General features: G+C 35.3%; 1 protein-coding gene across 1 annotated transcript in view; it reads right to left on the bottom strand.

Annotated features, from left to right (window-relative positions):
- Positions 1-14,040, bottom strand: part of LOC121449281 (triadin-like) — a 46,173-nt gene that overhangs the window by 14,965 nt on the left and 17,168 nt on the right. Inside the window, exon 7 of the mRNA XM_041653587.1 lies at positions 2,910-2,954. Within this exon, the coding sequence (XP_041509521.1) occupies positions 2,910-2,954 (45 nt within the window). The remainder of the gene's footprint in view (positions 1-2,909; positions 2,955-14,040) is intronic.

The following is a 14,040-nucleotide window of genomic DNA, read 5'->3' as shown; positions in this document are numbered from 1 at the left end:
ATACAATCAATTGATGGGCCACGGTGGGAGGCTCTTAGAACAAATCCTAAACATGACTTCAATAATTTTATGAATCAGAATGAATGACAGAAATAAAAACAATTCACAAATGATTAATTTGTGTCTCTTTTCCCCACTTTCCCCCTGCTTTACTCCAACCTTTCTACTGAGACCCAAAAGAATTGTCTTCACTGCTCTCTTCCTGTGCTTGTAGTGCTTCTTCTTTAGAGCAGCTGTTTGCTCTCCCTTAGCTAGCTCTAAGAAAACCACACCAGTTGTTTCTTTCGGAAGCAGAAAGATTGAAAGACAGGGAAGTATGATTTAAGACTGCAGGTCTACTTTGAAAAAGTACATAAAATCATCTAGTTTTAATAAATTAATTTTCAAAATGAGCATTACCTCATTGAACCACAATGTGCTATTTTGAGACACGTACATGAACTATAATGATGTATCTGTGCATGGCAGCACATAGCCATCACGCTCAACTTTAACACACTGATTCCTCCAATAAGCACAGCCATATAAGCTGTGGAAATGTCTTTTGAAAGCCATTCTGATACACGTCTATTGAGAGCCGTTCTGATACTCCTAAATAGAACCTTGTGGATGTCTTCCTAATTACATGACTTTTAAGTATAAGGATATAGAAAATCCTAATCTTCAAACCTATAATCTAGCAAATATATGATCTGCATGAAGAAAATAAAAATAACATAACCCATCATACACTAAAACTAAAATAGCAATTTGTGGAGTTCTGGACATCTTAGTTCCCCTAGTCTCCCCTTCTATGTGATGATGTCTCTTTTTTATAAACTAGGCTCATCAGAAATTAATCCACCATTTCTAAAGAGTGTCTGCCATAATGTAAAGTGGGCTTGAGTTAATGTATTCATGCATAGCTGGGATGCACCTATATCCATCAGTTCAATATGCACAACTAGAGTTTTAGAGTGCACAGCACATTGAAATCTGACAGGAATTAAGTAAATCATGATGTTTTCCCTAAAGAAATCCACAAGTTAAAACTTAAATGAATGAAAAAGTATCTTGATAATATTTGTTTTTTCTCAATGCATTATTTAGATTATAAATATTTCTGAAGCTAACTAAAGCTATGTAGAAAAGAAATGAAAACAGAGTTCTAAAAGATTCACTTAAGAATAAATATTAGAATTCTGTCATAAAACACATAGATCAAAGTTAGATTTTTTTCGCATGCAAACTCTCTGCTTTATTCAAGTTTTAAAAATATCTATCACCAGCTATTGGCATAAATAGACCACCACAAAAAGGCAATGTGTTTAAATATACTAAATTTGTCTATGTTTTAAAATATGAGAGCTCATTCTCATACATTTAAAACTGAAATGTTTTACAATTGTTATAAAAATAATTTCTTAACTTTATATTAGCATGCAATGCTAAATTTTAATATGGTAAAATGTAATTTTAATAAAATTATAATAAAAATAATCTGAAAGATTAAGTTCACATCCTAATGAACCATTGCCAAATTCATGAAACATCAGTGAGTTAATAAAAGGGACACTTTCTTAAATAAGCATTCAGTGTTCCTAGCAATTATGTTAGGTACCACTATTCTCCATTACTAGCCAGTCTACTTTTGACATGTGGTACTGTTTTAAAACGTTCTACTAGACTTGGGATACTGCATAATTATACATGCTTGGCATGTTTGAGGCCAAAAGTAAATCCTGAATACAAAAACAAAGCCAAACCAAAAACATAAAAAAGACAATGGTAAAATAAGAAGCAAAGCAAGCTATGATAAGTAATTGTTATGACTAGAGAACAGAAAACCATGATGTTCAGTGGACTACTGTATGCTATGATAATTTGTCAGAACTGTGAAAAAATGACCTAAATTAGTATATATGCAATTTAGGAATTTATAATTTGTTGTATCCTTTCATAAGATTTTTTTATTTGGGCTAAACTGTCTTTTGTCAGTAAAGCAGACTGGGAATGATTGTTTTCATTTCGACTAAGAAATTTCAATATGGAAAGCTGCATAAGTGAGCAAGCCAAAACATGATCCTGTGTTTGTGCTTTGTATTTTAGACACTAATGTAGACACTTTTCTCAAACAGAGTTGGCTGAAACATTGCATTGATTCCTTAAATTGTCGGTGGTACCCAGAAGCCAAATAAATGGAAAATTTTATCAGCATAATTATTATGCTATTTTCACTATAAAAGTCTTTAAATCTTTTAACTTAGTTGAGCTGCAGGAACAAGGACAATATCACTCTCAATGATAAGAGACCATGGTCAGGAGCATTTTAAAGCATATTCTGGAGTGATATTGTGGTATAGCTACATTAAACAATAAATATATAAATACTCATAAATTTATGACTTTATAATGTTTAATATTAAATTTTCAGGCAATCAGCCACCAAAGTCATCACATAAACTGTAATAAACTTTTGCTTCCCTTTGCCCCAGTGCCTTAACTTTAACAAATTCTTTTTAAAGCAATATAAATTAGTTTTCATAAATTGGGCCGAATTATGTTTATTCTTCAGGCTATCACCTGTGAGGTGGTACTGAAATCAAAACCCAAACAGAAAAGTGTCTACTCATTACCTAGCTCATTTTCTCATTATCAATACCCCTCAGCATCTCTGTGGTGCAATGAAGCAGTCGATATAGGTTTCCTGTTCTGATTTATACTCAAAGCTAAATACACAGAAGAAAGACAAGGCCAGATAGTTGCCTCACATTCTCCCTGTCCAAAAAAAAAACACATGAAAGGACATTGCTATGGAGCAAGAGATTTAAAGGTTATTGTCTTCTGCCTGTCTGAATCCAGTGTTTTCCTCCTCATGTTGTTTTCTTTCTAAAGAAGATAATGTCAACCTGCTTCACTTTTTTTTTTACCTTGCTCCACTGTCTTGGCTTTCTCTTCTTTCTTTCCGTGCGTGGCTGCAAAGCAAAGATAAGGTTGAAATAAGAATTTCAGTCTGAAATATTTATTCTACACATAAAAGCATTTGGGGATGCATTCAATACCAAATATTGCTTCTAAACAAGCTCTACTCTAATGCATTTAAAATATTTCTCATCTCTCTATAAAGCGATTGAAATCTGTTTTAAATCTTATCTTAAGGTATTAGTACCAAAAAAGAGAAGCAATAAACTCTTTGATTTCCACGCTGATTCTTCCATACTCTTTTCTACTTTATTCCTGTATGATGTGTTTTTATAAACAAGCTACAAAGAATTGTACTTGACAGGATTATGATTAATTGACTTACATTCCAGGTTATTGCTAGAGACACAATATCTTACAAATGTCAACCAGATGCACTTTAAAATTTAAACTTAGCATGTCTTCATCAACTGAGAGGACAGTCCAGTCACACCTGAGAAGCATTTAAATATTAAGGAAACCCATACCACATCACAAGGAGCCAAAAGAGATAACAGAATCATTTAAATCACTACATCCCCTGATTCATGCTTTCTCTAAGATTTATTGCTCTCAATCGAGGATTTGCTGTTTACCTAGTTAAACGTCAAATAAGCAGAAAATTTTCTTGCAAAATTAGTGCCTCCAGCTGAAGTAACTGATTCAAGAAGGGATCTTCAGAGAATTTGAACATCTACTAGCTGAAGAACTGATGTGGAATTGAATAATGTCATTACAACCAATCCTACGGAGAGTTGCAGAGGAGAAAATGCAGCTTTAAAATGAATAAGTGAGTCTGCCGCTGGCTTTGCTCATTTTGGAAACAGAAGTGTTTCATCACTGGGGGCCTCTATAGAGATGCTGCTTCCCGATGAGAGAGCATGCAATGTGTTGAATATTCTGCAGTGTTCTTGTCAAAGCATCTAATTGGAATTCAGTGAAACCAAAGATTCAGTTTTCATTTTAATCAAATGCCAGATGTAGTGAGCATGTCAAACAATATCTGAAAGAAGCCATCAAGTAAACAAAAATATCCATGGGTGACTACTTCTGAAGAAGAGAAACGTGGGAAAGAGTAGTGGAGAGAGGAAGATAGGAGGGGGCCAGTAAAGAATGAAGGAAGAAAACAAGAAAAATAAACAAAGGAGGATATGATGGATTTTGTCCTTCTATGTATCCCCTTAAAAAGAAAACACACTCCAAAGTTTGAATATTTAATTGTTATAAAAAAAGAAGTAGGTTTTAAAGAATCATTATTCTAACCCACAAATGAAACTCTTGAGTGAGGAAAACGTTCAGTTCCAAAGCAAATTAGAATTTCCAAGTCTCACAAATCCCATTTCTAGAAACATCTTCTGAATAGGGAGGACTTCCAGGGGCATGCCAATTAGGGCTGTGCTTTTATTTTCTATTCCTGTTAAACTAAATCAGTGTTAGATTAGGACAATTCAAGGAGTGTAGGAACTGACTTCCATCTAGGACAGGAGCCTATTGCATTCCTACAGTGACAAATTCTCACAACTGAATTGTAGTTAAGAAAAAAGGAACCCATGGTTTGGATTTGTATTATAATTTGTACAGGGGTCATGTATCCCAGAAGAGTGAACAGGCTCTCAGGTATACATTCCCACTTTGCCATATAACTGTTGTTTCAATGATGACACCTTATCTAATCTTTAAGTGATAATGCAGGTAGTGATTCTAGTGTTGTACTGAGACACAACACAGAAACAAAAACAAAATCTGATCACTTATGGCAATTGTAATCCATATTAGGTAGACGTCACCTTTTCTTCCTTCCTTCCTTCCTTCCTTCCTTGCTTCCTTCCTTCCTCCTTCCCTTCCTTCCTTCTTTTATCTTTTTTCGTTCTTTCTTTCCTCATTTCTACATTCCTTTCTTAATTTCTTCTTCTGTTTTGATCTGCCTTAAATAAAATTATTCTTTTTACACAAAAAGCTCTATTAATTTCCAGTACTATCTAAGGATATATAAACATAATTAATTAAGATAAGAAATAGATTAAACAAAGTTACAATTAAGTATTAATATATTAATTCATACAGAAATAATACCTTAGAAATCAGTCAAGATAGACTAAAAAAGAAGAAATATTCAATAGCTTAACAAACAAAAATGAAGTGGAATTTAATGTAAATAATACTAGATTTTTAAGTAGGAGAATAACAACAATGAAAATGGCCTAATTTGAAGAAAAATGGTTCAGAGACCAAGAAATGTTGGCACTGCTGGTCAGATTATGTAAAAACAAGGTTCAAGCTTAAATAAACACATTTTCATTAGACTGTTACCCAAATAAATACTTAAGTTTTTATTTCTTTAGTGCACATATACTATTTTGTTATATGTATATTTCTGCTCTTGATTAAAGTATTGTGTTTGTAAAATTTAAAAATGTAATATATAATTAAGAAATACAGCTTAAAAGATAGTCATCCATAATAGTCAAGTTTGTAGTCATGTTAATTAGGTTTTCTAACAGAGATATATTTCTAATGTATAAGTATTCTTCAAACCTTTCAAAGATTTACAGAATATGGCATTTAGAACATTTTGAAAACTTAGGACTTTTCATGACAATGAGACACATCTACTCCTGGCAGCACCAATTACTTCAAGAGGATGATGAGCATTGAGGAGGCTCCTTATGGAGTTTGCTAGACATTTGGTCAAGAAACTGCTCTTGCCTGTACTATTTGATGGTATGCCGTATAAACTGGACATGCAGGACCCCCCAAAAAGAGTGAAAGCTGAAATTGCCTAAAGAAGGTGAGATAGTCCTTTTGGGTTCTTGCTTCATGAATAAATCTGCCAGACATTCTACAGGATACAGAAAAAAGTGACAGACAAACTGCCAATAGAGACAAAACAGTCTTTCAGATTTCTCACCGCATGGAAAAGTCTGCCAGATACTATGGACCTGTAGACTGAAGACTGATGCCCCAAGGTTACAAAAAAAAACTTTGGGTGACTGTCCAGACACTGAGATGTGTATGTCAAGTCTAGAGTTTTGTATGTTGCTTACAATTTACTTCCTGTTTATTTAGGTAATATTATATCCTTCTGGAGTCTTTGATGAAGTAGAAGACAATTAGTTACAGTTTTCCTTAGTTTTAACAAAAAATAAAATAAGATATGAAACTTTAGACTTACAAAGAAATATTATAACTTCAATTCTAGTCAAAATCTTCCTTTTTAATTAGACTGAAAAAAGGATATTATGTGGGATATCTTTCTGTATGCATGCTGCTTTTATTGGTTGATGAAGAAAATTGTTTTGGCTAATGACTAAGCAGGGTAAAGCCATGAAAGAAATCAGAACAGAGATATAAAGAAAGAGTAGGTGGAGTCAGAGAGATGCTATTTACCTGCCAAAGGAGACAGTCACTGGAATGTGACCCTGTAAGCCACAGCCTCGTGGTGATATACTAAATAATAGAAATGGGTTATTTTAAGATAAAACAACTAACTAGAAAGTTGCCTAAGCTATTGGCAAGCAATGTTGTAATTGATATAGTTTCTGTGTGATTATTGAGGTCTGGGTGGCAAGGAAATATATGAGCAGTCTCTGCCTACAAACCTGTTCAGTTCATATAATTTTATTCATAGGTATGAATTTACGGTTGATTATCTCTCACTACCTTATGCTCTCAGAACACTTCATTAATGAAGATGGTTTTTTTCAATTAATATATCAAAGCAGCAAGAAAAATGAAAATTTATTATTTACTACATCAAGGATAATCTTAGTATCTGAAAAGAAAGTAAATTTGTATATCCAGCACAGAGGAGAATTTGTTAGTAAAAAAACCACAGAGGATAAGTATAAGTGAGGTAATTCCTTACACTCACCTCAAGTAGAAAGTATTAGCTTCTAAAGAACTATGTTTCATTGTATGTTCAGAGTACCTTCTAGAACCAAGAAGACTAGCCAGTAGGGATTATGGATATATGTGTGAACCAACTTGAATTCTCCATGATAAATTAGGCATGTAGGTATTGTCTACAGCAATGGGAACTTGCAGTCAGTTTGAGAGCAATAAATAGATTTGGAAACAGCCTGGCTTTTTTGTTTGGGATTCCTATTAGTAATCTTTGGCCAATAACTTAATTGTAGTAATAAGAGCTGCGGGGCTGCGTCCCCGGCACCCGGCTGCCCCCACGGCTAGCTTTACCCAAAATAATTACACGGACACTGTATTCTTTTAAACACTGCTTGGCCCATTCTCTTCTGGGCTAATTCTCACATATTAATTTAGCCCATTTCTAATCATCTGTGTGTAGCACCCCAAGGTGCGCTTACCGGGGAGATTCTAGCCTATGTCCATCCTGGGTTGGAGCTTCATCCCGGGAGTGGGGCATGGCGTCTCTCTGAGGCATCTGCCCCCGAGAGGAGAGCTGTGGAGTCTGACCTCACTTCCTTTTCCTCCCAGCATTTTGTTCTGTTTACTCCACCCACAGGGCCAAGCAGTTTCTTTATTGCTTAACCAATGAAATCAACAGATTGATATATGACACTCCCACATCACTTAATAGATGAAACTCATTCCTGCTCTTGTAAGCTTCCTTTTGTGTCAAGAGTTAGTCAGAAATTGGGAATTGATCAGCCTCAAAACCCAGATATATCACTCTTCGGCATATACCCAATGGATGTCCCATGCTACTATAAGGACACTTGCTTACCTATGTTTATAACTGCTTAATTCATAATAGTCAAAACTAGAAAAAAATCTTAGATGTCCCTTAACTAAATAATTGAAAAGAAAAATGTGGTAAATTTACACAGTGGAATATTACTGAGCCTTTGGGAAAAACTAACATCATGAAAATCATAGGCAAATGGATGGACTTTTTTTAAAAAAATTATCCTGAGTGAGGCAACACAGAACCAGAAAGACAAACATGATATATACTCACTTATAAGTGGGTATTAGAAATAAAGTAAATGATAACCATGCTACAACACACAGACTCAGAGAAGTTAGATGAAAGGAGAATAATGGGGAGAGGAACACGTGGATATCTCTGGAAAGGAGGAATAAAATAGATTATGTGGGTAAACATGTATGGGGATGGGAACAAACGGACTTAAGTGGAGAAGGGAGGGACAGAGGGAAAAAGTGTGGAGAGAGACAACTGGTCTTTAGGGGGCAATGTGGAAACCTAGTACAGTAGATACTTCCTAGATCCTATGAGGGTGACCTTAGTAAGACTCTTGGTAATGGAAGATATGATATCTGAACAGTCTATCTTCTGAAACCAGGCTAGGCTCCCAGTGGTTGAACTGGAACATCAACTTAGCAATAAAACTTTTACTTGTCCTACCTGCAAGATGCATGAGAATTTGTGGAAGACAATGACAGATCTAACTTGAGGCCCAAGCAACAAGATGGAGCCCGTATCCTACACTGCCTGGTTGGCTCAGGACCTGAAGAAGGATGGCTCAGAAGTCTAGAGTAGATAGTGTAGAATTACACCATACATGACTGACAAAAAAAAATCAAATTATTCCTAATGTTATTCTGGTATATTTGTAGCTTGGTGCCTAGCCCAATTCTCATCAGAGAGGCTTCCTCCAGCAGGTTATGGGGACAGAAAGAGACCAACAGGCAAACATTATGTGGAGCTCAGAAAACTCCTCCAAAAAAGGGAAGGAAAAATTGTACGAGAAAGAAGGGCAAGGACACCAGGAGAACATGGCCTACAGAATCAAGGATCTACACAGTCCCAGAGCTTGCTGCTTCAGTCTGTTTGAACCCATATGAGCTCAACTTAGTTGATTCAGTGATGTTCTCTTGGTATCCTGGACCCCTCTGACTTTTTTTCTCTATTCCTTAGGTATCCTGATTTCCAAGGGGAGGGACCCAATGGAGATCTCCAATTTTGACTCTCTCCCCAAAGTATATAAAACCTCAATTTGACACCGATTGATACTTTTTTTCAGACTTCCCAGAAAAATAAAAGTAAATGTCTATAGACTTAGTTCTAAATAGATATAAATTTATTAAACCATTACTCTTAATTCCGCTAAAGTACAAATAAATATCTCAAGGTAATCTTGAGGTAAATCTAAGACCTCTCTATTAAATGTTGGATTTTAATATTCTTTTTTTATAAAGTATCAAAAGCAAATACAGAACTTCCTGAATTGTTTTTAACTACCCATCTTGGAAGTTATAATGGGGAAACAAACTTGTTACTAGAAATTTCATCATATCACTTAAAATGGCACGAATTTGTTTAATGTCCTCAGAAAAAAAGAGTTCATTCTTGATTTTATTCCAAGGGGCAAGATTTTCAAAAGTAAGGGAAAATTATTTTAGGAATGCAGTTGAAAATAGTTACTTTTCAGTCTCAGAATCCTAGATTTAATAAAAAATAAAATTTTTATTATGTATTATAGTTTTAATTTTTCTTGATGAAATAAATGTCTTTTTCAGAAAACACTGAAAAGACAATTCAAAGGCTCTGTAAAAATGGCACAGTGATTTGGTACACATACTGCTCTTGCAGAGGACCAGAGTTGGGTTTCTATCACACATATCATGTTGCTCACACCCTATAACAACAGTTCCAAAAGATCAAACACCTTCTTTCTTTCAAAATTACCAGTACTTCTGTGCACTGACCCCCTCCACATATATACATAATTTGGAATAAAATAAATCTTTAATTAAAAATACATTTAAGAGGTGATGTTTCTGTATTTTTACAAATCTTGGATGTTTAGTGATTATCCTTTTAATACATTGGAGAAAGTATATATTTTGTTTTGTTTTTCAAGTTGGTATAGTAAACTCTCATATTATTTATTCACATGTCAACTCTGACTGAGAATTAAACTCTGACTTGAACTATGGTGAACAAACAAATGTCTGGTGTAAGAATAATTCTATTATGTGCATGCTCACTCCCTTCAAGTATTTGAAAAAAAATTTTAAAAAACAAAAATATTTTCCTTTTGGGAAAAATAAACATTATGCATTGATTGATGCTCCTGATAAATTCTTTGTGAGAAGTAAATATTTTTGTGAGATAGATAGATAGATAGATAGATAGATAGATAGATATCCAAAACCTCTCATGAAGTATAAAAATCTTAATGATGCTGGTCAGTTACTTTTAGCACTTCCGCAGAGTTAGCTAATTCCACAGAATTAGCACAGAGATAACACTTCATTTTTCATGATATATATGAACAATCTAAAGAATTCTGCATATGTCTTGAGAAAGAATCATCTCTCCCATAGTCATTAGACTGAAGATTAAAAAATAAAGAAAAGAAAAGGAAAACAGCCACTGATTATATTATTGACTGACTTCTAACACAAGTAAAATGGCAGCCCACAGAATGAGGAAAGGTCTTCACAAACCCCACATTAGACAGAGGTCTGATCTATAAAATATACAAAAACTCAAGAAATTCCTCATCAATAGAACAAATAAACCAATAAAAAATGGAGTAGTAACCTAAACAGAGAACTCTCAACAGAGGAATCTAAAATGGCCGAAAGACACTTAAGGAAATACTCAACATCCTTAGCCATCAGAGAAATGCAAATCAAAATAATTCTGAGATTTTATCTTACACCTGTAAGAATGGCTAAGATCAAAAACACTGATGACAATTTATGCTGGAGAGGAATGTGGGGTAAAGGGAACACTCTTGCATTGCTGGTGAGAATGCAAGCTGGTACATCCCCTTTGGATATCAGTGTGATGATTTTTCAGAAAATTAGGAAACAACCTTCCTCAAGACCTAGCAATACCACTTTTGGGTATATATCTAAAGGATGCTAAATCATGCCACAAGAATATGTGCTCAACAATGTTCATAGCAGCATTGTTTGTCATAGCCAGAACATTGAAACAACATAAATGCCCTTGACTGAAGAATGGATAAGGAAAATGTGGTACATTTGCACAATGGAGTACTACACAGCAGAAAAAATAACATCTTAAATTTTGCAGGCAAAAATCAAGGATTTTTGAATGGAGCTAGAAAATATCATATTGAGTGAGGGAACCCAGACCCAGAAAGACAATTATCATATGTAATCTCTCATAAGTGGTTTTTAAACATAAAGCAAATAAAACCAGCCTACAAATCAGAAACCCAGAGAGCCTAGACTACAATGATGACGCTAAGAGGGACATGCATGGATCTAATTGACATGGGAAGTAGAAAAAGACATGCTCTCCTGAGTAAATTGGGAGCATGTGGACCATGGGGAGGGGGAGAGGAGAGGGGGGAGCGGAAGAATAGTGGGTAGAAAGGGAGAGGAGTAGGAGGAGGGGAAGGGAAATGGGAGGCAGGGAGGAGGCAGAAATTTTTTCAACAAAAAATAAATAAGTAAATTAAAAAAAAAAAGCTAGTTCCAGGACAGGCTTCAAAACTACAGTGAAACCATGTCTTGAAAAAAACTTTATAAAAACTAACAAGAGTAGAAGCATAAGACAGCTATGTTTATAGCACTCTGGAAGTACATTTTCACCTTTAGGCTAAAGTTCAAAATCCTCAACTTATTGACAGCTGATGACTTCTGGAAGAGAGAGTCTATTTTCTTTCAGGGCATGGCCCCTGGACTGTTGCTCAAGCTCCAATGGATAGCAAGGAGATATTTTAACATTGTATCTAGATTTCTGATTTATACTGCTTTAAACATCTAATAGAGAAACCATATTATGAAAAACTGTACTGGTAATACAAATTGGACTCTGTGGGTTAAGAAAGAAGGAAAGAAAGGAAGGAGGGAGGGAGGAGAGAGAGAGAAAGAGAGAGAGAGAGAGAGAGAGAGAGAGAGAGAAGAAAGAAAGATAAAGGAGCTGGAGCAGGTAGGGATGGGACTGGGACAGGGGAAAGGGTGTTAATGTGATTCTTAAAGAAGCCTCAAAGAATTAATAAATTTTTTTAATTCTCAAAAAAATGGATAATTTAAATATAAAAAATGGCCCTACATTAGCAATAAATAAGTAGCTCACTAAACAAACAAAGTGAATTTCATTACCATATTGGAAAACAGAGGAAAAGAAAGTCAAAATGTCCTCACCTATACCATTGGCTAGTTCATTATAATATTCACAGAAGTGAAGTAGCTAGGAAGCCTACTAAATTCTTGCTCCATCCTGATAAGCAGAAGAATTTCAGAACCAATGAACAAAAGAATATCTTGAGTCTCAGTAACAGACAACATGACTCAAGAATATTGTGATTTTTTAGTCCTATATCATAACTTATAGGGATGTTGCACCCCCATACCTTCAAGTGGCCTATCATATTGATGATGACATGTTGATTAGACTGAGTAACAAGAGGTAGTAACTATTGTTTGCTTTTTGGTAACATACATGTGCATCAGAGGATGGAAGATAAAGCCAGTAAAAATTCAAGGGTCATCTACATCACTAAAATTTCTGTAGGTCCAGTGATGTGAGGCATTTAAATATTGATATTAAAGTGAAGGATAAATTGTTGCACCTGGGAATTTATACCATCAAGAAGGAAGTGCGACATTTAATAGATTTACTTGGATTTTGGATGCAGAACATTCCTCATTTGTAGGTATTATTCTGATTAATAAACCAAGTGACTCTAAATGTTTCTATTTTGTAGTGTAGGCCCAGAAGAAGAGAATGCTCTGTAGTATGCTCAGGTCAGACATATGATCCTGCAGACCTAATAGAATTGGAGGTACTAGTGGCAGTTAGTGATACTGTTCAGAGGGTCTAGTAGGCTTCTACAGGGGAATTATGAGGCCCTTGGATTTCATGAGCAAGCTTTTACCATCTTCTGAAAAGAAAAAAGCTCTCTTGAATAGACAGCTCTTGACCTGCCACTTGGCCTTAGCGGAAACTAAATACCTGGCAGTAAGTCACCATGTTAACACGCAATTCAAGTTGTCCATTGTGAGCTCTATGTTACCTGGCCCACCAAGACATAAAGTTGGGTAAGCACAGCAGTCTCCATCATCAAATATATATGTATCCATGTTATCTGCCCTGAGGAGAATGCACAATGAGTTGCATAAAGAGTGCTCAAATATCTATTTTCCCTACAACTGTTATATGCCTTCTGTCCCCAGCCTTGCACCTTGGCTTCAAAAAATGTGTCTCATGATACATTTACTGAAGAAGAAAAGATCAGAGTCCAAATTACAGTTGATTCTATATATTCTGCAGGCACCAACTAGAAGCAGACACCTGAAGAATTACAGCCCTTTCCTTAAACCATTTTGAAAGGCATCAGTGAGGAGAATTCTAGAGACTGGACAGAACTTCCGGCAGCACACTGGGCCGTATATTTTTCTTCTAAAGAAAATGGGCCTAGAGTGTGATTGTTTAGTGATTCAAATTTGTAGATAATAATTTGGCTGTATGGCTGAGTACATAAAAGGATGTAAAGATACTTGTGTGTTGTGTAAATTCTTACCAGTGACTTTCCATGATCAAGTAGATAGGATTACTTGTTCTGTAGATAGTGGTGACATGCATATCATTATGATTTTCCTATGAACTAAAAAGCAAAGATAATGTAGAGGCAGAGATAGAGGTTATACTTGGGCTCAAGAACATAGACTTTTACTCACCAAAGCTCAACTGAGGGATAGTACAGAATGTCAAACATGTCCATAACAAAGACTTTTACTGAGCCCCTAACATGATACTATGCCACAGGATGAGCAGCCAGTGAAATGGTAACAGATATGTTTTATTTGATCATTCCCATGATGGAAGAGGATGTAGTTTTTCCTTACTTAAAAAAAAAATACTTAAAGCTGGTAAGGTTTTGCATTCCTTCATTTAATGCTCCAGAGAGACTAATTTTGATGGACTGACACTTTTGCAGGTAAAGAAGGAAATCTTGTTGAGGTGCTTGTTCAGGATGGATGGAGAAAATATGAAAAGGATAGCTTAAATAGACATACTAGTCCCTAATAGGAGTCTTTCAGGTCTTTAGCATCACCTTGGGTCTGCTGAAGCATCCAGCTTATATGACACAGTATCTATAGGGTTCTCAGCCTCTGTAGTATGGAGATAACCAACACTGACCTACTCAATTACCATTGTGGCTGCCAGTCCAA

The sequence above is a fragment of the Microtus oregoni genome, unplaced genomic scaffold (genome assembly GCF_018167655.1).
Source record: "Microtus oregoni isolate MIOR12 unplaced genomic scaffold, Mior012 000006F_ref0000085, whole genome shotgun sequence".
Lineage (NCBI taxonomy): Eukaryota > Metazoa > Chordata > Mammalia > Rodentia > Cricetidae > Microtus > Microtus oregoni.
This window is presented reverse-complemented; position numbering and strand designations above follow the sequence as displayed.